The 26,431-nt window shown below is 35.8% G+C and overlaps 3 protein-coding genes across 7 annotated transcripts in view; all 3 read right to left on the reverse strand.

Annotated features, from left to right (window-relative positions):
• Positions 1-6,274, reverse strand: part of srcin1b (SRC kinase signaling inhibitor 1b) — a 51,211-nt gene extending 44,937 nt beyond the window's left edge. For all 4 annotated transcript variants that reach the window (XM_084398814.1, XM_084398813.1, XM_084398812.1 and 1 more), the window contains exon 1: positions 6,055-6,274. The gene's annotated coding sequence lies outside the window, so the exon portion shown is untranslated. The remainder of the gene's footprint in view (positions 1-6,054) is intronic.
• A 2,613-nt stretch (positions 6,275-8,887) lies between these two features.
• Positions 8,888-19,469, reverse strand: grb7 (growth factor receptor bound protein 7). 2 transcript variants are annotated; one of them, XM_084399576.1, is made up of 15 exons: positions 19,290-19,469; positions 16,816-16,957; positions 15,736-15,862; positions 15,317-15,473; positions 13,117-13,238; positions 12,878-12,952; positions 12,660-12,797; positions 12,462-12,572; positions 11,815-11,913; positions 11,647-11,721; positions 11,355-11,474; positions 10,225-10,282; positions 10,031-10,118; positions 9,856-9,949; positions 8,888-9,761 (listed from the first exon to the last, which is right to left on the reverse strand). In XM_084399576.1, exons 2-15 carry the CDS (start codon positions 16,953-16,955, stop codon positions 9,615-9,617), a joined length of 1,551 nt encoding a protein of 516 aa, XP_084255702.1. In that variant the 5' UTR covers positions 16,956-16,957; positions 19,290-19,469; the 3' UTR covers positions 8,888-9,614. The 2 variants fall into 2 exon arrangements, with proteins under 2 accessions (XP_084255702.1, XP_084255703.1); XM_084399577.1 differs by lacking the exon at positions 19,290-19,469 and adding an exon at positions 17,586-17,788 and having other exon boundaries at positions 8,895-9,761.
• Positions 19,470-21,731: 2,262 nt separating this feature from the next.
• On the reverse strand, positions 21,732-26,431 carry arf2b (ARF GTPase 2b). The gene is made up of 5 exons (XM_084399580.1): positions 26,307-26,431; positions 25,336-25,491; positions 24,994-25,104; positions 24,727-24,851; positions 21,732-22,783 (listed from the first exon to the last, which is right to left on the reverse strand). The coding sequence occupies exons 2-5, from the start codon at positions 25,481-25,483 to the stop codon at positions 22,622-22,624; spliced, it is 546 nt and encodes a 181-aa protein (XP_084255706.1). The 5' UTR covers positions 25,484-25,491; positions 26,307-26,431; the 3' UTR covers positions 21,732-22,621.

Below are 26,431 nucleotides of genomic sequence, written 5' to 3' on the forward strand. Positions count from 1 at the left end.
TAGCATTCTGTAATCTTCAATAATATATTTGTCTCAAAGAAACGCACTATTGCTGCATGTCTGTGCGCTGAAAGTCAATGCATCACTGTAATCCATCAAACCACAGGCGGTGTGTGTGTGTGTGTGTGTGTGTGCGCACAAGCGCCTGTCTTCCTAATCCATGCAGTCTACAGGGACACACAGTAACGGAGCCTGTATCAGCCTCTTCCACCCCATCTCTCCTGGCACTCGTTTACTCGTTAGCAGACTCCCTCCTCTTCCTCCCTCAGTAGTGAGCGAGTAATTCCCATCTCTTCAGCAGGACGTACGCTGTCACCTCAGCACTAACAGAACACTGCCAAGGGCGCATACGTGTGGATGCTATGTTTTGGATGGTATCTTGCAAATGTGCTAAATCAAGTGTGAAGCTTTACAGTGTGTGCGTTAGAGAAAGAGAGAGAGGCTATGGTCAGCAAGAGCAAAATTTGAACACGTCAACCTAATAAAATCACTGCGGAGAGGGCTTTTTCCTGCAAGGTATTGTGTGTGTTTGAGCGTGTTTAAATACACAGTTAAGTGTTCTAATCAGAAAGCACTTCTCTCTTTATCTCAGGCTCAACACAAGTCAGTCTTTCCCTTTGCAAACACTGATGCGATATATAGTTAGAAGTCGCTTTGAATAAAAGCATCAGCCAAACACATGAAGATAAATGTATTCAACAAACCACAGACTAAAGACATCAATTTCTAGTACATAAAGGGATCATATTTTTCATCATATACCTTCAGATCTCAAAACATCCTCATCAGTCCACAAAGATCATTTACGCCTATTGACAGGCAGGGAGGATATCGTATCGGACCGAATGCAATGATTGGACGAACATTTTATGGTCCTACGCCTTCCACTGATGATATATATATACAGTGCTATGCATAAGTTTAGACACCCATACTAAAGTTGACTAAAAAGAGGAATAAAAAATCATCTTTTGGAAACTGAACTTAATGCCTTAATTAAAAAAATTAGGAAAAATCCAACCTTTAAGGACACCAATTTTCTTTGTGAATGAATAATGCATCATAAATAAATAAATGTTCTTCCTTAAAATACAGGGTGCATAAGTTTGGACACCCCTATGTTAAATTCCCATAGAGGCAGGCAGATTTTTATTTTTAAAGGCCAGTTACTTCATGGATCCAGGATACTATGCATCCTGATAAAGTTCCCTTGGCCTTTGGAATTAAAATAGCCCCACATCATCACATAGCCTTCACCATACCTAGAGATTGGCATGGTTTTATTTCAGTTAGCCTAATAGCTAGTTTGATTTGCATTGAGAGATGATCTTATGGAAAGTACCCCATGCCAATCTCTAGGTATGGTGAAGGCTATGTGATGATGTGGGGCTATTTTAATTCCAAAGGCCAAGGGAACTTTATCAGGATGCATTTTTTTTTTTTTTAATACTTAAAAATTAAAATCTGCCTGCCTCTATGGGAATTTAACATAGGGGTGTCCAAACTTATGCACCCTGTATTTTAAGGAAGAACATTTATTTATTTACGATACATTATTCATTCACAAAGAAAATTGGTGTCCTTAAAGGTTGGATTTTTCCTAATTTTTTTAATTAAGGCATTAAGTTCAATTTCCAAAAGATGATTTTTTATTCCTCTTTTTAGTTTTAGCATGGGTGTCTAAACTTATGCATAGCACTGTACATATAAATACATTTAGACCACTTAATTTAGTGATTGCTATCAGGATGTGAAGAGACTTTTAACCAGCATATCAAAAAATTGAACAAATCACCTACCGTGTCTTTAATATTTTCACAAACAGTGTATCAAATGCTATTTTATGTTTGTGCTTTTTGAGGTTGGTCGGATGTATCTGCAGGCTGTTTTGAACATGCTAAAAATGGGGACATTTCCAGGGACAGGACACCAAAGACAGGGACATCTGGTCACCCTATTTTACACGAAGTACAGAATATAGGCTAAAGACCTTACATCCATTTTCCGAGAGACAACTACATTCTTAGCTTCCAAGTCTTTTCTTGTCCACTTTTATGTCTCTCTCTCTCAAACACACTCAACCCTTCTCCTCTGGGTCTCATCTAAATGTTCTTCCAACACCAGCTTTTGAAGCTTCATTGAGAGAGAGACAGATGTTCATGACATCCCAACATCCGCCTGCTCCTTATTCCTCTTTTTTGCTCCGTCATGCACACGCAACTTTTCTTTCTCTCTTTATCTCAAAGACCAAACGCACACCATCCCATCGAGACGCAAACGCTGTTGTGATGAGTGAAGCGTTACCATCAGACGCCATCAGACTCTCAGAGGTACGAGATGTACAATCAACAAACCATACAAATCAAACACGAAAACACTTGCCCGGCGCAGCGGAGCGGCCACTGAAAATACTTGTGTTTCGTGTGTTACAGTCCCATGTTGTGATGGGTATCCGTCGTGTAAAAATAGACAGATTGAGCTGCAAAGTCTTCAGGGATTTTGATGCATTTAAGGATCTAATATTACAGCGTAAACACTCAGACAGATGTTAATGATGGCAGTCGACCAAGACTTCCATCATCGGCCTCTGCCGCGTATTTGCATCTTAATGGTTTGTATTGGAAGATCTTAAAGCTGAAGTGTGCAATGTGAAACAGTTTCTCACATCCCAATTTTAACATGCAAAAACAAGCCATTTGTAGGTTGGTTTTTCCCAACGAGTGTGAACATGACTGTGCAACTTTCAGAAACCTGTTTGGAAATAATCACAATTCAGTTTTTGTGCCACTAGTCGTGCAGCAATGACACTCTTCACCTTATTCTGAACTTGTAGTGTTTATTGTTTGACTAATATCATTTCTTTAGATATGATACTTTATCAGATAACCTGTATTTTTCTAATATAGTTCACTCTTCATACTGCTACTTTTTGCTGCATGGTTTCAATGGTCTGGATTGACCAGAAAGGCTTCGAGTTGTTAGGACAGAAACATATACTCTACGCAAGAAAGATAGAAGAAAAAGTCAAACATTTCAAGACAGGTAATGCATTCTGGGAAATTAAGTGTACCCTACTTCAAGACAAATTTTGAATTGGTGGCTATCTATATTTCTATCCATCCATCCCTCTGATTTTTATCTGTCTATCTTATTTTATAGGCCATAAACCTTCAAACAAACTGCAGCCTAATTTCAAATTCTGTATCTTGTTTGCAAGCTTAATTCAAATTTAATTTAAACTCAGGAAAAGGCATTCTCAGTTCAGATCAATTTTGCTATAAACATTTCAACAGTTCAACTAAGTTTAACAAGATTCTCTTCATAATGTTCTCATGACAGTGATTGACCTAAAAGAGAATAGATGCAGTAGAAGACAATCGTTTTACACTAATGCTCGCTGTAGCTCCCCTTGTGGCAACACTGAGAATGCAACACATATTTATGTTGCTATATGAAACGAGCTGACATGTTTCAGAACACAACAATGAATAAAATCGAGCTTGCTTTGATAAGGCTCTTTGATTTCATAGACCTTGCACAGAGTGTTAAATGTGCAACATAATAAAGGATAGTGAGTGACAGATCATTTTTTGTCATATTGTAACATCCGAGCGAATGGATAAGAAAAGAATGTAAGGTGGAGACTTGGTTCAATGAATTGGTTGTTGATTGGATGGAGGTCGATTGTAAGAAAAGGGCGGGGTTTAAGTGGATAATGATTAGAAAAGTTCGGCATACGTCACCAGAGAGAAGTCTGTCATTTCACTGGAAGATCCAGTTATGACATTTTAATATACAGTATATAATAATAATGTCATATATGTATATGAATCATTCACAATAAGATCATTAAAATTCATTTATAAAATAGAGTGTAAATTTCCATTTCATGTCTGTGTGTGTGAATGTGTGTTTGTGTGCTGACTTTGAATAAAATCGCCTTCACATCCATTAAAATCTCAGACCACTTTAGCTGGTTCCAAACTCGTAAGACTTTCGTTCATCTTCTGAACACAAATGAAGATATTTTTGATGAAATCTGAGCACTTTCTGTCCCTCCATTGACAGCTACACAACTACCACTTTGACGCTTTAAAAAGTTCATAAAGAGATCGTAAAACTAATCCATATGAATTGAATGGTTTACTCCAAATTTTCTGAAGAGACACAATCGCATTATATGATGAACAGATTTCATTTAGGCTTTTATTCACATATAAACATTGATCAATGCACACATCAGTTGTGGTAAACGAAAGCTCAAGCATGTTTGCCTGACGTGTAAGAACCAATGAGGTTCATCCTCGTGTTACGCATCATGTTTGAGCATCAGCAAGAACCAATGAGGTTCAATCTCGTGTTACGCATCACGTTTGAGCTTCAGCAAGAACCAATGAGGTTCATCCTCGTGTTACGCATCACGTTTGAGCTTCAGCAAGAACCAATGAGGTTCATCCTCGTGTTACGCATCACGTTTGAGCTTCAGCAAGAACCAACGAGGTTCAATCTCGTGTTACGCATCACGTTTGAGCTTCAGCAAGAACCAATGAGGTTCATTCTCGTGTTACGCATCACGTTTGAGCTTCTGCTCTTCCAAAAAATTGGACTAAACCGCTCAATTCATATGGATTAGTTTTACAATCTCTTTATTAACAGTTTGAAGCGTCAGATTGGTAGTTGCGTAGCTGTCAATGGAGGGACATAAAGCTCTCAGATTTTATCAAAAAGATCTTCATTTGTGTTCAGAAGATCAACGAAAGTCTTACGAGTTTGGAACGACATGAGGGTGAGTGATTAATGACATAATTTTCATTTTTGGGTGAACTATCCCTTTAAGTGAAAATGAGAGCGAGATACAACCACTATAGGGCTATGATTCAAATCAGATCTTTTGAAATCTCAATGATGGTGTAGTCGGATAAAACATTCCTTCCTCATGGATTTAAAGGGATCGTTTACCAAAAAATGACTCCATTCACTCAATGTAGTTCCAAACCTGTATGACTTTCTTCCGTGGAACTCAAAAGATATTTAGAAAAATGTCTCAGTGTTTGTTTTTTGTCCATGCAATGAAAGCCAAGAGGGTGCAATGTAGTTTCTTCAAAATAACTTGTGAAGTAAAAGATGACCAATTTGTTGTTTTGAGTGAACTAACCCTTTAACTGTGACTGTGATGTGCAACGATCAATGTATAATCCATACAGAAAAGGGAGCAGGAAAGCCAATATATAATCAGTTGAGCGATTATGCAACCTGACATTATTTGGCGATGTATCATGGATTGATGCGTAGGTCTCTTCTTGTGTCTCTTCATCCATTCATCCCTTTCTCCACGGCTCAATTCTCTCTACACACCACCTCCTTTCCTGTCATCGCCTTCCTCAATATCCTTTCTCCGTCGTGTTTTTTTACTCAGCCTATCATATGTTTTCCCCTCCCATCTCATTGGTTAATGTCTATGATGTTTCCATGTTGACCTCTCAAATCAAACTACTGTACACTTCCAGAGATCTGCTTCCACCTCAAAAGCCTCTCCGTTCCATCAGCTATCATTCCCAGACCCGTAAATCTCATTTTCCTGCAGAGGACGGACTTTTCCCTCTCGGATCACTTTAAGAGGGTGTCCCCGTCTGTCTCTCCAGCGGTCTCACTCTCTCTGCAGTCCGTGAAATGATGGAGAGACGGCGTTCGCTCACACACTTACAGGAGTTCATATAGCTCGAGTCCATTACAGTGCATTAAAATCCACAGCAGCCATGCATCAAGACATGCATCTATCTGTCTCTCTCTCTCTCTCTCTCTCTCTCTCTGCCTGTCTGTCCTTCCGACTCTGTGAACACTAGAACAAAAAGTGCCTGATGAATATTGATTGTTTAAATGCAATCAAAACTGGAGCTTCAGCCTTTAGGGGGAAGAAAACATGGACACAAACCTCTCAGTCAGTGTGAAGACAGAACAGTTTGCTGTTTGTTAAATTGTGCATGAACTGCTTCATGATGGGAATAGATGGGCATCTTCAAGCCTACAGGAGAACGGTGATGCAACGCCACATACCTGCTGTGCTGTCTGTCCTCTCCACCCTCGGTTTATCTTTCAGTGTCTCTCAGCTGTCTTACGCAGCCTCGTCCTCCTTCATTTCTCCTGTAACACCCATCCTGATCTCTCTCTCTCTCTCTCTCTGTCTGTCTCAGATCCGTGTCTTCAGTTGGAATTGTCTGCACTAGCCTTCGTGGTGTGTGTGAGTGTCTGTCTGTGAGTGTGTGTGTGTGTGTGTGTGTGTGTGTGTGCAGGTCCGCATGGCACAAACCGAGCTCATCTGATATTCATATAAATCCCCACACCACCACCAGCACCCCCTCCTCCTCTTAAAGGTACAGTGAACCAATACACTACACATATAGGCTGAGCAGGTTCATGGATTGAACCATCACGAGGAAAGAAGGGGGAGGGTTGGATGGAAGGAAGAGGGGGAAGATGATGGATAATTGCAGGATAGCTACACTACATGAACTGAAGAGCTACAGAAAAATTGAGAGAAGAATTGAAAGAAAGATAACGGTCATCTCAAATGATTAATGACACACTGCACAAAAAATAAGTAATTATAATAAAACAGAATCTAAACAAGTGCATATATAATGAAGTATAATTAAAATATATAAAACATTTTTTTTGCTGTATCAGTTTATTAATCTTTATGTATCAATATATTAACATAAATACTTGCATACATTATAGTATTTATATAAACAATATTTTTAATTAATTTAAAATATATTATAGAATCATATAATAGTACAAATATTTTAATAATATAAAATAAAAAAAATACAAATTAAATAGATTAAAAAATATATATTCTAATAAAAATTAAATAAACGAATGATACACAATCTAAGTAGTGTTACTTATATAAAATATATATTTTTAATTGTTTAAAACATTATAGAATTATATATTATTACTAATATTTTAGCAATGCAAAATAAATATTTTGTAAATATATCTATATATATATATATATATATATATATATACATGTTATAATTTAAATGCTAAAATAATTTATAGTAGCATTCATGTAAAAATAAAATACTCAAACAAAATAAATGCATTTTAAGCGAAATCCGAATGTAAAATTAAACTGCTTTAAGATGGTAATAACAGATGGTAATAAATATGATTTGCTGTAATTATGCAGATCATCAGGTAAAAATGATCTGATCAGCCAAAGGCACTTTGCACAGGACAAATGTCCGTAACAGAAGCTGAAATTCAATCCACTTCTGTCACTCTAAACTCTCAGAGTCATGTGTCATGAGCTTCAGAGACAAACTATTCCTTTTACATATAATGCCAACCTCTCCTGAAATGCACATGATTTCATCCTTAAAACAAACAGGACATATTTAATGCTACTGATAAAGCATTACATATCAGAGCTGAGACTAATAAGTTAAGGCTTATTTTAATCTGAAAGGTAAGAATGATCATAAGATCTCAGAATTAATTGGAATAATTAATCTAACTCCTGATCTTCCTCGAATGAAGTTGATTTGAACCCATTTAGTGCACCATAGGGGAGCTTCATGTGTTGTTCTCAGTCTGTGGCCTAGTTTCAGAAGTGCTTCACCTTGTAAACACCACGGTAAGGTACAGTCTGCAGTGTGTTACTGTTAATGTGTGTGTGTGTGTGTGTGTGTGTGTGTGTGTGTGTGTGTATGATAAAAGTGTGTGTTTGTGAGTGTGTATTGTAAAAAGTTGGAGATTAAGCTTTTATGCAAGTTTGGGGACAATGTTCAGTGTTAAATAAATCATACCCCATAAATAATAAAAGGTGTGACTGACCGTGCGGTAGGTAGGGTGGAGCTACGGCAAGACGGCGAAGACAAAATACAGAGAGGACACAAAAGTCACAAGCCAAACAAATATAATGGCTGTTCAAAAGCAACAATGTGGAAAACGTTTGAATTGTTTTCCATAAATACATCGCTACATGCAACAGTTTGTTTGCCATCATTTTATAATGGATTAATAAATTATACAATTACATTTATCATAAAAAATATCAAATTCAGTTTTTGTGCTATTAAATTAGATTACCTTCCTTGATCAATATCATTGGAATGACAATTATAATATATTATAAGATAACTTTCTTCCATTTTTAATAGCACTGGCTTCATGCATTACACTCTACAATTCATTTTCACCCTATATTGATATTTAATATTGCCAGGATGAATAATGTGCCCTTCTCTGACTGACCGATTGATCACGGCCTTCTTTATTTACCCTTATAGCATAGCATTAATATATGATTCATCAACAACTACAGTGAGGTGATCACCCCATTTACATTTGAATAAATTACCATCTCATTGAATATTCTGACTGTAAGTGAGTCATGCAAATCACTCACATCTTATATAGCCTATACATACTTTAGCCTGGACTGTTGACCTCACTTGAATATGAAAGGAATAATCTCCATGGCAACAACACAGTGGAGACCTGACAACTGATGTATTGGTGATGGCAAGTTAACTGAAGCATACAGAAAAAACTCACACACACACTCATTGGGTTTCCATGCTTTATGGGGACTTACCATAGACAATGATTTTTATACAGTACAACTGTATAATAGTTTAATATGATTTATAAGCTGTTTTCCTCATGGGGACCAAAATATGTCCATTTAGTCCCCGTAACATGGGGTTTTCCAGGACCACACACACACACACAGAGAGAGAGAGAGAGAGAGAGAGAGAGAGAGAGAGAGAGAGAGAGAGAGAGAGAGAGAGAGAGAGAGAGAGAGACAGAGAGAGAGAGAGAGAGAGAGAGAGACACACACACACAATTAAAACTACTCAAATAACAAACACTCCATTTACTTATATTTATTTCCATTTGGGGGTCATGATCATAATTAAACTACATACAAATAAGCACAACTGTCTCTCAACCATCGGGAAAAGTACTAAACAACAATAAAATAGAGTAAACAAATAGAAAATACAGAATAAAGCAAATATTAAGTGGCATCTATTATCTCCAAAATCTGTATTATAAAACAAGAACGCATAAATTACACACAGTGTTGAGCAAAAAAAAAAAAAAATTTAATAATAAATCTGCTACACTGACACTTTCTTCTTCTGCAACTTCTAAGATGCGTTAATATATCCCTGCATGTCTATGGCATAAATTAACAATTGAGAACTCCAGGACAGACATTGTCATATGCAGCGATTCAAAGCGCCAGTGCGCCACCTAGTGTTGAAGGCAGGAAGAGCAGGATATTCCCACGTGCTTGTGCACTTTCCAGTTTAGAACAAAAATCCAGGATCTGGATAAAAGGATGATGCATACAAAATAGCTTGTAAACAAACAGTACAAAAAAAATATTAGAGTATTTTTGGTTGAATAACCGATATTAAAGACCAGTATAAACCCAAAAGTGCGCTACAGGTGATTAGTATATAAAATATAAATATTAGCGGAGTGTCCTGACATCCACTGTGAGTCAGAAACTGAAACCTTGAATGGTCCAGAAACTGTCTCTGGGTCAGTTAGGTCTCAGTTTTAGGGAAGAAGTCAAAGTTCAAGGTTTAGAGTGCGATGCAAGTGCAGGGGTGTTTGAGACAAACGGGCAAGATGCCGCGGTTGATCTGGTGAAACTCCACCAACTGCAGCAGATCTGTAAACAGTGTGACGCCATCATCCATAGTGCAGAAGATTCCCTCCTCCTCCTCTAACTAGAGGAAAACACACCAAGATGAAGAGGTCTCATGTATGCAACTACAGTTTCAACTGTCCAAACCTGATGCACAATGAGAAATGATGACTTACGGGAATGATGATGTAGTGTTTGGTCTTCATTTTATAACACAGGGACAACACAAAGCACTTCATGTGCAGCTTACTGTCACGAATCAAAAACATCCTGCAGAGAACGGAGAAAACCTTATAAATACAGCTTTACAGTGCAAACGTACATAAGCAAAACACTCGAGATGATTCTTACCCGTCCACCTGACCCTGCTCCGCCAATAGCTTTTCAGCTTCAGCTCGAGACAAGCCCCCATGGAACCACGGCTGAACCCGATGAACCTCTGTAGATACACACACACACACACACATACAGAAAGATTTGACTAATGAGAGATTCTTTCTTGTTGCTTAAATGTTGTATGATGTGGGTGTTGACGTGAGACGCACCGGGGAGATGTGGCGTGTGACCGTTGGGGGGTAAATTGTGGCGTAGCGCTTCTCTCTTCTGAAGTACAAAAACACACCATTAAAGGAAAGTCTACATTCATGTATTTTTCATCATTTATTGGAATTTGAATAACTCAGTTTGATTTTTAATTGTATATATTAGTTTTTATTTCAATAGAACTTAAAAAAAAAAACTTTTATCCAGCAAGGTTAAATCGATCAAAAGTGACAGTAAAGAGATTTAAAATGTTACAAAAGATTTATTTCAAATAAATGTTTTTTTTCTATACATCAAAGAATCCAGATTTTTTTTTTTTTTTGCACAGTTTCCACAAAAATACGAATAATAATCAGATATGTTTCTGTAAAATCAGCTTATTAGAATGATTTCTGACTGGAATAATGATGCTAAAAATTTAGCCTTGATCACAGGAATAAATTACATTTTAACATATGCAAATAAAAACAGTTATTTTAAATTGTAATATTTCACAATATTACTGGTTTTACTGTATTTTTGATCAAATAAATGTAGCCTTAGTGAGCAGAAGAGACTTCTTTCAAAAACATTAAAATATTTCACCAACCCTAAACATTTCAAAGATATATTTTATCGTTCAAACATTTAAATATTTTAATATTTTAAGTATTATGCTCACCAAAAACAGTGTGTGTATATATATATATATAATTTTTTTTTTTATGTGAATATGGTGAATTTCAGGATGATTGTGACATTTTTTCCCAATCATCTCAATGGCAAAACGTGTCCCAATCAACCTATATATATATATATATATATATATATATATATATATATATATATATATATATATATATATATATATATATATATATATATATATATATGCACACATTCTATTATTTACTTAATATACTGTATATAATAGAATGTATATTATATATATTTTCTAGCATTTAAAAATTGTCATAGGACAGAAAACTGTGCTTACACGAATATTATGCAAACTCTTGCGTATTATAAATGCATAACAACTGATCTGGAAGGTATTCACAGCATGTTTCAGCACTGTGTAGCATGAATTCTGTTTACAAAATGGATTTTCATAGTTTCCCTCGAGCACATACACACACACACACACACACACCCGCCACTTGTGTCCTTCCTCCAGCTCTGCATTCTGGGCCTCGTGTGGGTTCTGGATCACTCGTCCGCCGCTCTTCCCTGAAAAATCCATGGCAACCATCGACGACTCCCTGTCTGTAAACTGATGATGACACAGTAGAAGAAGACAACACGTGTGATGAAGATTTGAAGGGAAGATCAGCGAATAACTTACATGTTCAGTCTGTTCCTCACACAAAGGCAAGCTAACATACGATATCAGAATATAGTGCACAAGTTGTATGGATAACTTTTAGGGATTGAGAGTACTGTACCTTGGAGTCTTGAAATCTTTGAAGTCTGGCGCTGGACTGGACGAGCTGGTAATTACACTGGAGCTGTTTCCCATGCTAAAACACATACACACACTCACTCAAATGTCTTTTATTACAGGTTGCAGATAGAACATTCTTAGCGAGTCTGTGTGTTCAATGTTCATGTACCTTAAACAATCTGAAGGCCGTGATCCAGCACGTCCGACTCTGCTCACTGTCAGCACACATCAGCTTCAAATCCTGACAGCGAAACCTGTCTTTTGAGGCCTGGCATACAAATACATGCACATTTACATGTTCATTCAAGTGTCTACATGAGGAAATACCATAGAATTCTATTGCTGTAATGTAAAGCTAATAATAATTATTATAGCTCTGACCAATCAGAGCAGAGTAGACTCTCGGAAAGGAGGGGTTTAGAGAGACTGAAACCTTTATTGAACCGTTTCAGACACTGTGAGAAAAGAGCTGATGCTACAATGTTTATTATGCGAAAATTCAAGTGTTTTTTGACCTTGGATGCATGTAAACTTATTGTAGGAGAGTCCAAAACAAAATTAGGAATCTTTAAAACAGCATAATAGGGGCACTATAAACAAATTTCTTCATTTATGAATCGCTTTAAGCGTTTTAGCATGAACTACTGTGATTAATGATCTTATTGGTCACTGTGAAATCCCTAAAACTGATATAAAATGAGCTTAAGTTAAAAAAATAAAACAATTTTAAGCTAAAAAAAACTTGATATGAATAAATACTATACTTCTATATAACTAATACTAAAACAACACTGATTCCCTGTTCCTGTTGCTTACTTTAATGCAGAAGACGTGTCGTTCTGGAGCCCCGTAAAGTTTACGGCCATTGAAGACTGTAAACACATCCAGATCTTGCAGATCTCCGACAAACTGCAGGTGTCGAGGTTCCTGCAAACATGCATATGCATCCAAACTTTACATGCATGTTTATATGTATATACAGTATAATGAAGTCACTGTGCTTGTGTGCGGCACCTTTGATTGCCCTTTGCTGGAGCAGTACAGTCCAGACCGTCGTAAAACATAATAGAGTTTCTTCCAGGATTTTTTCCCACCCTCTCTCACATAGAGGAAGTCTTGAATCTCTGGACAGGAACCACACTTCAACAAATTCTTTGAGAGAGAGACAGACATTTACTGGTTTTATGAAGACAATAAAATCTGATGTTTTTAAAAGCTCTAGATCCGCATACCTGCACCAGCTCTGATGATGTCGTGCCTTTAGTGACATCAGCGCTATCGGAGATCATGTGCTCTGGGAAAAATGACTGTTGGGGGGGAGACAAACACTTACATTTTCTATTTGATCATCTTCACTCAGAAATGTGTCACATCGTAGAAATAAAATGGATTGTGATTGTACTTTCATTGAAATGGCATCATGCCAAATGTTGAGTATTTTTAGACAAATGATGATGAAGAGGCTTCATACCACAGGTTTTTTGAAGAACTCGTACTTGGCGTAGTTTTTGCGGAAGATCATCTTAGTGTCGCTGTCTTCGGGCCAGGATGACTGTACCTGCACCACAAGCTCATGGTCTTCCAGACAGCGATCTGAAAAACACATCCACGCAATGCAAGTGTGAATGCAAAGGCTCCTACACACACACACACTCACACACAGCACTTATTTATGTCTGTCGATTTCCTACGGTTCATAAAGGAGGACACGATTTAAGCTTTTAGTGTGAGAAAAAGAAATTAATCAATACATTTTCTGAATTAAATTCAAACATTTTCAATTGAAAAGTATATAAAATATGAATAAATGGTTTAAAGGGGTCATATAATGCCATTTTTGTACAAGCTAATATGATTCTTTAGGGTCTAAATTAAAAGTTTGTAATATACTTTAATTAAAAATTCTCATTAGTATTGTAAGAAAACACTAATTTTACCTGGTCAAAAACAGCTCTGTTTTCAGCACGCCGTTTCAGTGCATGTGTCTTTAAATGATAATGAGCTTTGCTCACCCCGCCCCTCTGTTCTGTGGGTACACCGTATTAGACATTCTCTGACCGTATCTAACACAATAACCACGTGTTATTCGTTATAAACGTGGGATTATGAATTATATTGAGAACGTCGTACATAGAAAACATGCCGTAATGTACCCTGAGTGTAAACCTTAGACGCATTCATCGTGAAGCCTGCAGCAAGGTTTGCAAATTTCGCAAAGATTAATATAAATACTAATATAAAGGTTAATAAAACATTACACTCACATCTTCTGGAGGTTCAGCAGGAACACGTTGGTACCGATCCGTTTTTTCTCGTTTGTGAAGCTGTCTGGTGTGAAATGATTCGCGCAAACATGAAAGCACAGACGATCGTGGGGAATCCCCGTGAGGGAATCCCCGCGTCAATCCTTTGGGCATATAGCTTCAAAAACAAAACTCAGCCACTGCTTCTTCAACGGCTCGGATTTAGGAACATCCAAATGACTGCTGTGTTCCTTATTACATCTAAGAACAGAACACCACACTCGCTTAGACGCCATTCTACTCCAGCATATCAACAATGGCGGACTACTATGACGACGGCTGTCACAGCTTGCTCAGGGCGGGTCTTGTGTTGAAGCACGGCTGTCAATCACAATCGCGGGAGGGGCGTACGATCTTATGACGTCACAATATCGAACGGCTTGATTTCAGAGATGGTCAAACATATAAGGAGATTAAAACAAAACCACTGGATGGATTTTTATCATGATAGGATGGTTGTGTACAGGCACTGCCAACAGACATTTCAGTGCAATCAACTTGTAAAAGTGCATGTACCATTATATGACCCCTTTAAAATGAAATTTAAACTAATTCAATTCAAACTAATTCAATTGAATTCAAAAATTATATAAATATTAAGAAACAAATGGTTGATTTTTAAAAAGTCAATACATTTCTTAAATGAAATTCAAACTTATTACATTAATTTTAAACAAATTATATAAAATGGTAAGAAACATGGTTAATTGGTTAAATGGTTAATTTTATTAAATTCAAATATTTAAATAGTATTTAAATTCTCTGGGTTTAGAAAAAAAAAAAAGCTTTTGTTTAATTAAACTAATTATTAAACACATTTTTACCAATTAAACTGTCATACATAAACTTCATTGATATCAGACATTACAAAATGTAATTTCTGAAACCAAAGGTTCATCAAACCCAACACCTGTCAAAAGCATAACTACAGCTATTATAAAAGCCTGTATAACACGTTGGTTGGGTTGCTTTCAGTGCTGTTTTCAACACAACAGCCCATGGCCAGATTTCTCTCAGCAAAGAATCAGTCAATTTAAAAACACAATTAGAAACGTCAGTATTTTACTATAGAAACATGCTGGCATTTGAGATGGCCTTTAGTGGATTTTGTCCAAACAATGAGTCATGAATGTGCAATGAATATCTAAAACACTAGAAGGTCATTTATTTTGCAGTGAAACATCAAGTGAATGCAAACAACAGAGTGCATGCAAATGTTTTACAATTCAAACATTTCTAGGTCAATTATACCATTTTATATTGCATTATGAAAGTATTTGTGTTAGGTTAAATTATGGAAGATCACAGGAGAGTAGTGAAAGTGTATCAGTAATTGCATTGTTGTTTAGTACCGTCCTCATATCTTACCCAGGCCCAAAGCGGAGTGATGTTCAATGAGGGCCCAGCTCTCCTCGTCCATACAGTGGATGCTCTGCGCTAACTTCTGACAAACAACACGTGCTGTCACTCCAGGCGACACCAGGAACGAACGACTGTGTTTTTCATCCCCAAAAATCCGAATCACCTACGAATACACATACACAAGAACCTCATCATTAATCTGTCAGGGACTAAGATGCACAAATGACATTCCATGTTTCGATTTGTGTAAGACCATTCACTTTTTTGAGCTCCAAAGAAAGTGATTGAGTTTTACTTGTGAAGGCGTATGCGTTTGTGTACATGCACGTTGTTTTTTTCCCCAGAGGATGGCGTGTCATAGCACCTGTCACCTAATATAATTCCTGCCACAGGTGTCACCGATTAAAGCATCCAGCCATGCTTACATGTGTGAGGTTTTTAGAGCCGAGAGATCCGGTCAGCACCGGGGAGTGCTTCGGAGTGCACAGCTCCGGAAACGGATTGGGAATCAAAGGTGCAGATGAAGCTCGAGATTCTTCTTTTGATGGAAAACTACAATCACAAGACCAGGAAGAAGAAGAAGAAGAATTAGAAAGCATCGCGAACATGTCAACACATTTCATTTCCGTGATCTGACATATATACAGTACCACCAAAAAAGGATTTTGTTTTTGTTTTCATAACAGGTAATAAGTCATTAAAAGACCAGCAAGGTGTACAAATAAAGTAAACAAGTTCAATATTAAATGAAATAACATTATTTGTGTAAAAACAAATTAAATCAACAAAATTACATCTTTAAAATAAACTTGGAACTGTTTAGACACTATTGTTAGTTATAACATAACATAACATAACATAACATAACATAACATAACATAACATATATTCACAATAATACCAGGAATGTTTACTAAAAGTAAGTTGTGCCAATCTTGATTCCATGTTGACATTAAATTCAACTATTTCTATAGTTTAAAATTAATTTAATTTAATAATATAAAATAAATTATATTATATTACATAATAAAGAAATTTTTACTAAATGAAATAATAATACAAAATTTATTAAATCAACAGAATTACACATTTAAACACAACTTTGAACTGTTTGAAACAGTTTACTTTTAGACACTATTTCTAAAGTAATAAAATAAAAAACAAAACCAGCAATGTGTACACATACTCAAGTAATTAAATCAATATTCATTTTATGTTGACTTTAAATTTGACTTGGAACTGCTCAAACTATTGCAAGTAAAAAAAAAAAAAGTGAATTTATTGAAATAATATTTAATAAGATTAATTATATTAAATAATGTAATAAGTTATATTCAATGAAATAAAATTATTTATGTAATAGATAAATAAAATTATTTATAAAAATAAGTTTTAAAAAAAAGAATTACATCATTGCTGTTTTTTAATTTTTATTATTGTAGGTCAGTTTGTATTTGTAAGAAAATGTTCAACCAATACAATCAGCACCAAGAGCCACAAGTTACCCGTGGGTGTTGCTCATGGTCAGAGGCATCGATCGAGGTGTTGACATCTGAAGGTTTTGGGATGATGGAGAACATTTGACAGACACTGAATCACTGGACATCGTCTCAGCCGTTGGCCTCTCAATAAACTCTCTCTCCATCACTGCAAGAGAGAGACGCCACAAACACAAGTGAATAATCACTTCACCACTTCCAGGTGTGATTCATGTACTACTGCTACTCTACACCAAACACGTGTTGCAACACTCACAAAAACATTCAAAAATGTTTTCCAAAGTGCTAAGTTTCCCTTCCCGAAATAGATCTTTACACAACACGGCAGAACCTGATTTTCAGCCAAGAACACCAAGAGAACAATGCTGTGTCAATTATGTGTAAGCGAGTGTTTAAGTTACACCTTTTACAATTGTTTCTGTTTAATCTTTTATTGGCTGTTGCTAACGGAGACAGAATTGTTGACTGTGATCATCACACAAGAACTTGTGAACCAGGAATCTGGCACTGAAACTCAAACCAGCAAACACACACTCCATAATAAACAAATGCTCGTCAACACACTTCTCAGCCAGGCAAAGTGCTCTGACGTAGCAAAGCAAATCAACACGTTCTAATATTCATGCAACTACACAAAGAAATTACACACAATTCCTTTCTTTTCTGTAGCTAACACACTCGAACACCATCTCGCAGCTGTCAAATTAAAAGGGTGATGTCACTCTCGGGCAAATAAGGCACAATTGTCCACGAACAAAGCTGCGGGCTCTACTTACATCAAAAAACAAAGGTGGTAAACCACACAGACCCCATTTTTCATGCTCAAAGAGAAAAGGGGATTTGTGGATTTCTCTTAAACGTGCATCAGAAACCAGGAGACTAGCAGTTCAGAGAGGTCGCATGTTGAACAAAGTCAATGTGGCGCACAAACAAACAGGTTGGAGAAAGGAAAGTGCAAGCAGTTCCACACCTGTCACTCTACACCTGCAGACAATATCGTTTAATGTAGCATTGCTCGACAAAGGATGAGAACAGCTGGCTTCCATCAATAAAAAGTAAACAAAATTAGTTATTCAGTGTAACATCCCTGAAACAAATAATACTCAATATTCTAGAGCAATTTTCCACAGCTTTTTTTTCTCTCTCTTTAATTTACGGTAATGGCCAAAGAGAAAATTGACATTTTTACCATTTATTCAAATTATTACAAATTTGTTAAACATTTTGTAAGTAGTTATGCTTGGAGTCAATGTTTTATTTGCGATAACGCATAATTTTTATCCAGGCTGTCATACAAAGAAATTAAGAACACGTGCAAAAAACAAGAGAGAACCTAGGAAACAGATTATGTTGTAATTAACGTAATATAACCTGTAGCTGTAGTTTACTCCTTTTTTGCCAAAAAAAGCTTCCCTCATATTTAAAAAATATAAAATATTTTCATATTTTATTTTCATATTTTCCTCAGATTTTGATGGTTTCATCAAACTTTAAAACAAATCCCCAAACCAATCCTCTCTAGACATCTCTTTTGGCCACTAATATGTCATATTGGATAAACATTTTGTAAGTAGTTATGCTTGGAGTCAATGTTTTATTTGCGATAACGCATAATTTTTATCCAGGCTGTCATACAAAGAAATTAAGAACATGTGCAAAAAACAAGAGAGAACCTACGAAACTGATTATGTTGTAATTAACGTAATATAACCTGAAGCCTTTTTTGCCCCAAAAAATTGTCAGATAAATACCTTAACCAAGTGTTCTATTCTTCCCTCATATTTAAAAAATATAAAATATTTTAATATTTTCCTCAGATTTTGATGGTTTCATCAAACTTTAAAACAAATCCCCAAACCAACCCTCTCTAAACATCTCTTTTGGCCACTAAGATATGTCATATTGGATATTATTCAACATTATCATTAATATTGAGCTATTAAAGTCGCTAATATTATTTTTTTAAGACCAATTATTACTATATTATGTAACGAATCTCATGCCAACAAGCTTGCACACACTGTATCTTTAGTAATTGGCAATTGTCATTAGCAATTTTCATTAGTATTATGTCTTCATTATTTTCACATCATTTATGGCATTCGTACTAACTAAAAAGTACCATGGTATTACCATGCACCCTAAAGTACCATCTATTACGTAAATTGGACCACAGTTTGACATTGAAATGATTTTTTTATTGAATTAACCCTGTCAAATCTTTGACATCGTATATATTAAAGTAGCCTACTGTTGAAGCGTATTATAGCAGTTGTGTAATAAAAACATAATTCATCTCACTAACCTTTGAATATACAATTAGGACACGTATTTATGAACAGCTCAGGGTCACAATTTAGACCATTAATCGGAGACTTGTACGGTTAACAGTTTGGTTTCTGTTCTGAGATGTTGACATGCAGAGCTATAGTGTAATACAAAACAGTGTATTATAATACAAGTGTAAAAGGCTCACCTACATGTACACTGTCCACTTGTTGTTGTTATTGAACTCCGGTATCAGTTTACGGCGACACACGCTGAAGTTGTAGTGTGTGTAGAGTATTTCATGCAGTCCAGCCGGCATGAGTAACATCCTCTTTACTCCCGTCGAGTTTCGTGTGAAAACAGAAAACACCTCAGACGTGGGCGGAGCTCATGAACACACAGCTGCAGGAAGGGCAGGTAAAGTTCATGCCTACACACACTTAACCGACAGGTTGGTGATGAGGTAATGCTGGTCCTTCTACTTACTCATTTGTAACAGGCTGCTTCAACTTGTTTCTAGTAATTTCCTTTTAGATTTTTTTTTTTTTTTTTTTTAAGAGAGAGTTCACCCAAAATGATCATTCTGTCATCATTTACTCACCTTCCAAACCTGTATACAGGGCCTAAAACTAACTTTTTGCCACACCTGCTAATGGCCAGTGACTTAAAGGGATAATTCATCCAAAAATTAAAAGTCTGTCATCATTTATTACCTTATGTTGTTCCAAACCTGTATGAGTGTCTTTCTTCTGTTGAACACAAAAGAAGATATTTTGAAGAATGTTGGTACAGAGAGTTGACCGTAGCCATGACTTCCAGTTGACTTCCATTGTATTTTTTTTTTTCTATGGAAGTCAATGGCTGCCATCAACTAGCCTATATGTGGTTACCTACATTCTTTTTTTCTTTGTCCTTTTTTGTTTGATTAACATTAAAAACACAAACAGCAGCAGGAATGGCTGCTGTCACTTTAAGAACGAATGCATAGATCTAGTAGACTGATACTGACACACATTTCGTTTATCGTTTACGTTCACTTAGACATAATCTACTATGTTTACTAGGATAGGCCCTACGCACTTTTTTGTTTAATTTTTTTTTTTTTGTGAATTTGTCGCCTCAAGTGCAAGACATGAAACACAGCTGTTTAGCTTTTTGGGCACGCGCACACACACACACACACACACACACACACACTAACTTTCCACACAGCGCGCGAGCAAGGAAATTAGCTTTTTTGTATGGACAAAATTAAACATTCATTAAAATAATAAAAATATATAATTTGGAGTGAACTAGCCTATCCCTTGAAAATGGTCCTTTAGTCAAATTAATAATAGTTATATTTAATGATGTCTGTCATCTACTGAAATTAGAAGAAAACATCTCTAACATAACGCCATTAACGTGTTCAGTGACGCACCTTGGCCCACATTAAGTGTCATGTCATAGGGAAGTTGAATCATTGAGCAATCATTTTAAATAAAAAAAAAAATGAATATAGGAGGGAAAAATTACTCATTACAATTCCATTCCAAACCAGCCAGGAAAATATTTTAAATGCAGAATATGTAATTGTAGTGAACATTAATATTTGTAGTCAACATATTTCTGTACCTGGATAGATTAGTTGACTAAATTATTTTTTACCTGTCATGAAGAAAATTTAATATGAATTACAAAATAATAATACTGTGCAAAGCCTGTTTTATCATCAATAAATTCTTACCTTTCTCGTGGGCTGCTTGTATATCATGGGCTCTTTCTAAATATATGTCATAAAAATAATTCAGTTTACAAAATAAAAGGACAACAAATCAATCGATCTGTTATACAAAATCTTTGTTTGTAAAACAAAATCCTTAGAGAAATATACCATGGTAACCATATTTTCCAGCAAATTACCATAGTTAACTACAGCTATTGTTACTATTAATTTCATATGGGTCTCATTTAAACAATATAAGAAGCTCTCGATTTCTGTCTAGCCATTTAGATGGTTGTGGCTAATGTCAAGCACAACTTTAATAATTGCATTAAGTATTTGGGTGAAAACCATAGTACATTTTACAATAACTATTTTTAACATTAATAATAATAATAAGAAAATAAATCAGAAATCATAATGATTTCTGAAGGATCATGTGACACTGAAGACTGGAGTAATGATGCTGAACATTCAGCTTTGATCACAGGAATAAATTACATTTTAAAATATATTCAATTAGAGAACAGTTATTTTAATTTGTAATAATATTTCACAATATTACTGTTTTCTGATCAAATAAACAGTCGTAACAAATCTTACCAACTCCAAACTTTGTAACATTATAAATCATTTCTTTACTGTTACTTTTTTTACTGCAAATATTTTTTCTTACTGACCCCAAACTTTTGAAAGGTTATGTACCTTGTTACAATGCTGCAAAGCTATCAAAATAATCATTACAATAACGTTTAGCTAAACTCTAGCTTTGTCTGTAGTTAGCTTATAAAATATTAAACAAATTGGTGCACACCATTATTGCAGACCCTAGATTTAGAAGAAACCTCTGACCTACAAAACACTGGATACTACAATTTAGTCTGAAACCTGACGTCTTTACGCCACACAAGAGTCACCAGGATGCACGTAATAAACATAACGAAGCATATAATATATGATGTTTTTTAATTCAAATCAAATCCAACAATTTGGTGGTAGGGGGAATGTTCAGCAGTCTGTGATTGTGCTCGGGTTTGAGTGGCGGCTGGAAACAGGTAGTGTACAGTAGGAAACCAGAGATCTGCCCACAACTCCACTACCCACATTCGGACACATTCACAAATTAAAACACGGACCTGAAGAGCCGAAAATAAAACAAGCCTGATTTTCAAATGACTCGAAAAGAACGATCAAGGACGGTGGTGGGGGAATCTGAGCGAATCGATCCTCACCTGATACAGGTTACAATGCATTTTTTCCTAAAGATACAGGGCAGGTTTTTAATCTCATTTAAAAGCTCTATGTCTAAAGTGTACATGATGTATATCAGCAGGCCTGTAATACTGGCGGAGGAGAGGTTATCTGGTTATCGCAGTGAGCGGTTCATTACCGACAACCTTGGTTCTTTCTTCGTCATGTGAAAACCACGCGTGGTGCAGTATATGGAGCAAAAAACAAGAGTCGTATTACAGTTTGTGAGGTGAAACGAGAAGAGGAGATGTGTGTGTATAAAAGGCACGCCAGGGGTCATTCCCAAACCAAGCAAACAGACAGAAAAGCCTTCATACACACATGAAACGATACATTCTCGCTAACGTGCATACTAAAGATAGACGCTTCACTATGCACACGCACGCACACACAAACACAGTCTGAATCAGCAATGCCCAAACCTAAACGAATGAGAGGGAGGACGTGGGATACTGAGTTCAGTCAAAGTCTGGGTCAGTACTGTAGCTGTGTGTGTCTCGCTCTCTCATACGCACGACCACACACACACCTACCCATTCACACAACAACAAACACACACACACACAGATTTGGAGGATGTAGACTAGCTCATTTCTGATTTTTCAACTGATTGGAGAGCCAGTCCAGCCCCTCGTAGAGCCCGTCTCCACTGGTGGCGCAGGTGGCCTGGATGTACCAGTTACGATGACGGAGGGCGTGAAGGCCTAGTTTATCTGTAATCTCAGCTGCGTTCATGGCGTTGGGAAGGTCCTGTGACGGAGAGGAGACAAATCCAATCAGAGATTCAAAGCCCACCACAGAACAGACGCATCAATCGTAATCACAAGACTGTGAAAAGCAGCCCCATATATTTTGTGACTTTTTTTTATTTTATTTAAACCTCAAAACCCCAAGCATTAATATTCATGATGATTTTTTTTCATGATGAAGCCATTTAGCTTGCATCAGGGTATAATTTTGACAAATGTTGCCATATTGCCATGCTGGGCATTTAGGGTTGCAAATTTCAATCTTTTTTTTTTTTTGTAAACACCAAGTATCCACAATTCAGCGCACAAATGTATTTGTATATAATACAGGTGATGTCCAGCCTAGGAAAATGTACATCTTCACCCTTTATTTAAATATTATAAATATTATATAATATATGATTTTGTAAGCATATTGTGTAGTTGTGCTTTGAGTCAATGGTTATTAATTTGTGATAATAACACAATGAAACATGCCAAATTGTGCAAAAATAATTTTGGGCCAGACTATCGTACAAAGAAATTATGAACATGCAAAAACAAGAGAGAACCAACAAAATATTAATAACTGATTATGTTGTTGTCAATGTAGGTATGCTTTTTCCTGTGAGCTTTTGGTTTTTCTATGCATATAAAAGTTTTTTTAGTAAAAAGTATAAGATAGTAAAATAAAACCTGTAGCTGTATTTTGACTATTGCCAAATAATTTTGTCAGATAAATACCTTAACCAAGTTTAGTGTTTTGTTATTCCCTCATATAGTTTCATTTGTTAACATTAGGTAACTACATCAGTTAACATGAACTAACAAAGAAAAATATTTCTAAAGCATTTATTAATCTCAACATTTCATAAAACATAATTAAAATAAAAAGTTGTATCTGTTAACAATAGTTAATGAACTAACAATGAACAGTTGTATTTTTATTAATTAATGTTAACAAAGATTAATAAGTACTGGAACAAAATATTGCTCATTGCTAGTTAACGCATTAACTAACCTTAACTAATGGAACCTTTTGTAAAGTGTTACTAAAATATAAAAAAAATATAAAATATTTCCCTTGTTTGATCGAAATTGTAGGGTCATTTAAAAACAATTATCCCCTCCGGACATCACTTTTGGCCACCAGCAAGGATACAGTCATGGAAAATATAAATACTGTTAAACAAAATCTATATTCACATCAAAGCATATTCTAAATATAATAATCTTGATATCTCTTCATTTAAAAAAAAAACAACAACAAAAAAACATATCAATAAGACACTAATGATGATGAAAAAGCTCAGAAAACACCTGACAAAATTTTTATAATTTTTTGTATCATTCACTGAAAACTACAGAAAAGAGTTTCACCACTATTGCACTGCTCAAAAATGGTCTCAGATTTATGTATGTTCAAAATTTCATACATACATATGAAACTAGATCACTAGATGTATAGAAACAAAAAAATAAGATGTCAAATACTTAAATTATACGATAAATTTGTTCCAAAAGTGTTAAGTATCATGCGTTTTATTTTATTTTCCCCATATTTAGTTTGTTAGGTATTGTTTAATTTGCTACTATATTTAATTGCGTTATGCAAATGTGCGCTGGGTCTCTGAGGGTTAACCTGTTTTTAATGTAGTTTGGATTGTATTTACTAAATTTTTTAAGATGAGAACATCATGCAACCTGCCCATGTTGGCATCTGTCCAAATTGACAAGCTTCTGAGTTTGACCAGTTGAATTTGTGCCAAAATTCTGTAGCATTTGATTGCACATAATGCTTTTGATGCCAACAACAAAAAGGGTAGCATTTTCTTCACTCTTTTAAAGCAGACAAGTCAATGTATCTCAGCACTATGCATGACAATATGGGTAGTTGCTTTTATTATTTGCATGTAATATTGAGCCCTGGAGAGATGGGCAATACTGCAGATAAGTGATGCTCACCTGTTTGTTCGCAAAAACAAGAAGAACAGCATCACGCAACTCGTCTTCAGCTAACATTCTTGTCAACTCCTCTCTGGCTTCATTTACTCGTTCCCTGTCATTACTATCAACTACGAAGATCAGACCTGCCAACAGGAATATCAGGAAAATCATTACAATAAAAATGGTTGAACATGATTTTATAACATTGTAAATTCTCAGGCAAATTTGCGTCGGCCCATTTTAACAGCAAAATGCACTCATTTTGATTAATTTTAGCTCTCATACCTTGAGTGTTCTGGAAGTAGTGCCTCCAAAGTGGCCTGATTTTATCTTGGCCACCAACATCCCAAACCGTGAAACTGATATTCTTATACTCTACCGTTTCTACATTAAAACCTGCAGGAGAAAAGATGAAAAAAATAACTATAAAGCTTGGGCATTACAGACACAAATTCAACACGCATTCAGGAAAACACAGCAGATGTGAGTGAAACATTATTGAGATGAGAACAAAAGAGTTCTGTGCAACATGATGCACAAGTCAAGGTCAAACTGTGAGAAAAATGTGAGAAATCAGGACATCAAACACTGCCAAAAACAAATAACAGATGACGTCTTCAGCCGTACCGATAGTGGGAATGGTGGTAACTATTTCTCCCAGCTTGAGTTTGTAAAGGATGGTGGTTTTACCGGCGGCATCAAGACCAACCATGAGAATTCTCATCTCCTTCTTCCCGAATAAACCCTTAAACAGGTTTGCAAAGACATTCCCCATACTTTACACTGCAAAATTAAGAGACAAACATTTTTTTAATTTAAAAAAAGAGGTTATACAGCACACAAGATACAGTAACTATATGCATTTCAGTGCTTTGGCTTTAATTCAAAAGCCTCATTTTAAAGCAATACCCTGTAATGTTCATGCAAGGTCTTATGATATACAAACAAACAGTCACACATTTGCATAAATGTTCACAGGAAAAAAATCTTGTCTGATAATATACAACACATTTTAATTTTTTAATGAATCAAAGTATACAAGGATAAACATCATCTATCTTGGAAATTGGGATAGACAGTCTCTAGGCTTCAAAGCTATTTCCAATAACACTTCAAAATATTCCTGTTTATTATCAAATATAAAGCACATTTTGTGAATAAATGTCTAATAAAATGGACAAACACAGAGTGTGGCAGACTGTCAAGGCGTACATATTTAATCCAAAGGTTTATTCAATTACTTTAAGGCTTAAAACTAAGATTAATTTAATAATATATTCTAATTGCGACAACCCCTGTTATAATAGCAGTGTAGAACTTCGTCTACACCGTTAACCACGAGCAATTTAAAGATGATTTTACAGACAGTTTTAAGTTATAATACATAATATTTGAGGCGTGTTTTTCTCAAACTGATTTTATGGACCAATCATCTTTAGCAGATTAGCCGACTAGCTACATACAAGATAAGAGCAACCAGCTGGTACTTCAAATGACGAATTTAATCATTTGAAAACGGATTCATATATGACTAATGATCTTAACGTAATCGTCAATAAATGAACATGTTTATCACGAAGACAGCGAAATAAAATCACCTCTAAACCGGGGCTTCTCGAGCTTTATGTCTCCACTGCTGTAGCGCACCGCTGTCAATGCAAAATGGCGTATGTTGCAACTCAACGCACCGGCTAGACAGGTCCCGCCCACCACATAAAAACGG

This window comes from Rutilus rutilus (assembly GCF_951802725.1).
Source record: "Rutilus rutilus genome assembly, chromosome: 24".
Classification (NCBI taxonomy): Eukaryota; Metazoa; Chordata; class Actinopteri; order Cypriniformes; family Leuciscidae; genus Rutilus; species Rutilus rutilus.

What these genes read in the sequence shown, in the direction of transcription:
- grb7 (XM_084399576.1), bottom strand. Translation starts at nt 16,955, where the DNA reads ATGGAGAGAGAGTTTATTGAGAGGCCAACGGCTGAGACGATGTCCAGT. An exon ending in CCAGCAAAGGGCAATCAAAG is followed by an intron (nt 12,573 to 12,659) that starts GTGCCGCACACA and finishes GCATGTTTGCAG; the next exon opens with GAACCTCGACACCTGCAGTT. An exon ending in TCACACGCCACATCTCCCCG is followed by an intron (nt 10,119 to 10,224) that starts GTGCGTCTCACG and finishes GTGTATCTACAG; the next exon opens with AGGTTCATCGGGTTCAGCCG.
- arf2b (XM_084399580.1), bottom strand. Translation starts at nt 25,483, where the DNA reads ATGGGGAATGTCTTTGCAAACCTGTTTAAGGGTTTATTCGGGAAGAAG. An exon ending in CTACTTCCAGAACACTCAAG is followed by an intron (nt 24,852 to 24,993) that starts GTATGAGAGCTA and finishes TCCTGTTGGCAG; the next exon opens with GTCTGATCTTCGTAGTTGAT. An exon ending in TTGTTTTTGCGAACAAACAG is followed by an intron (nt 22,784 to 24,726) that starts GTGAGCATCACT and finishes TCTCCGTCACAG; the next exon opens with GACCTTCCCAACGCCATGAA.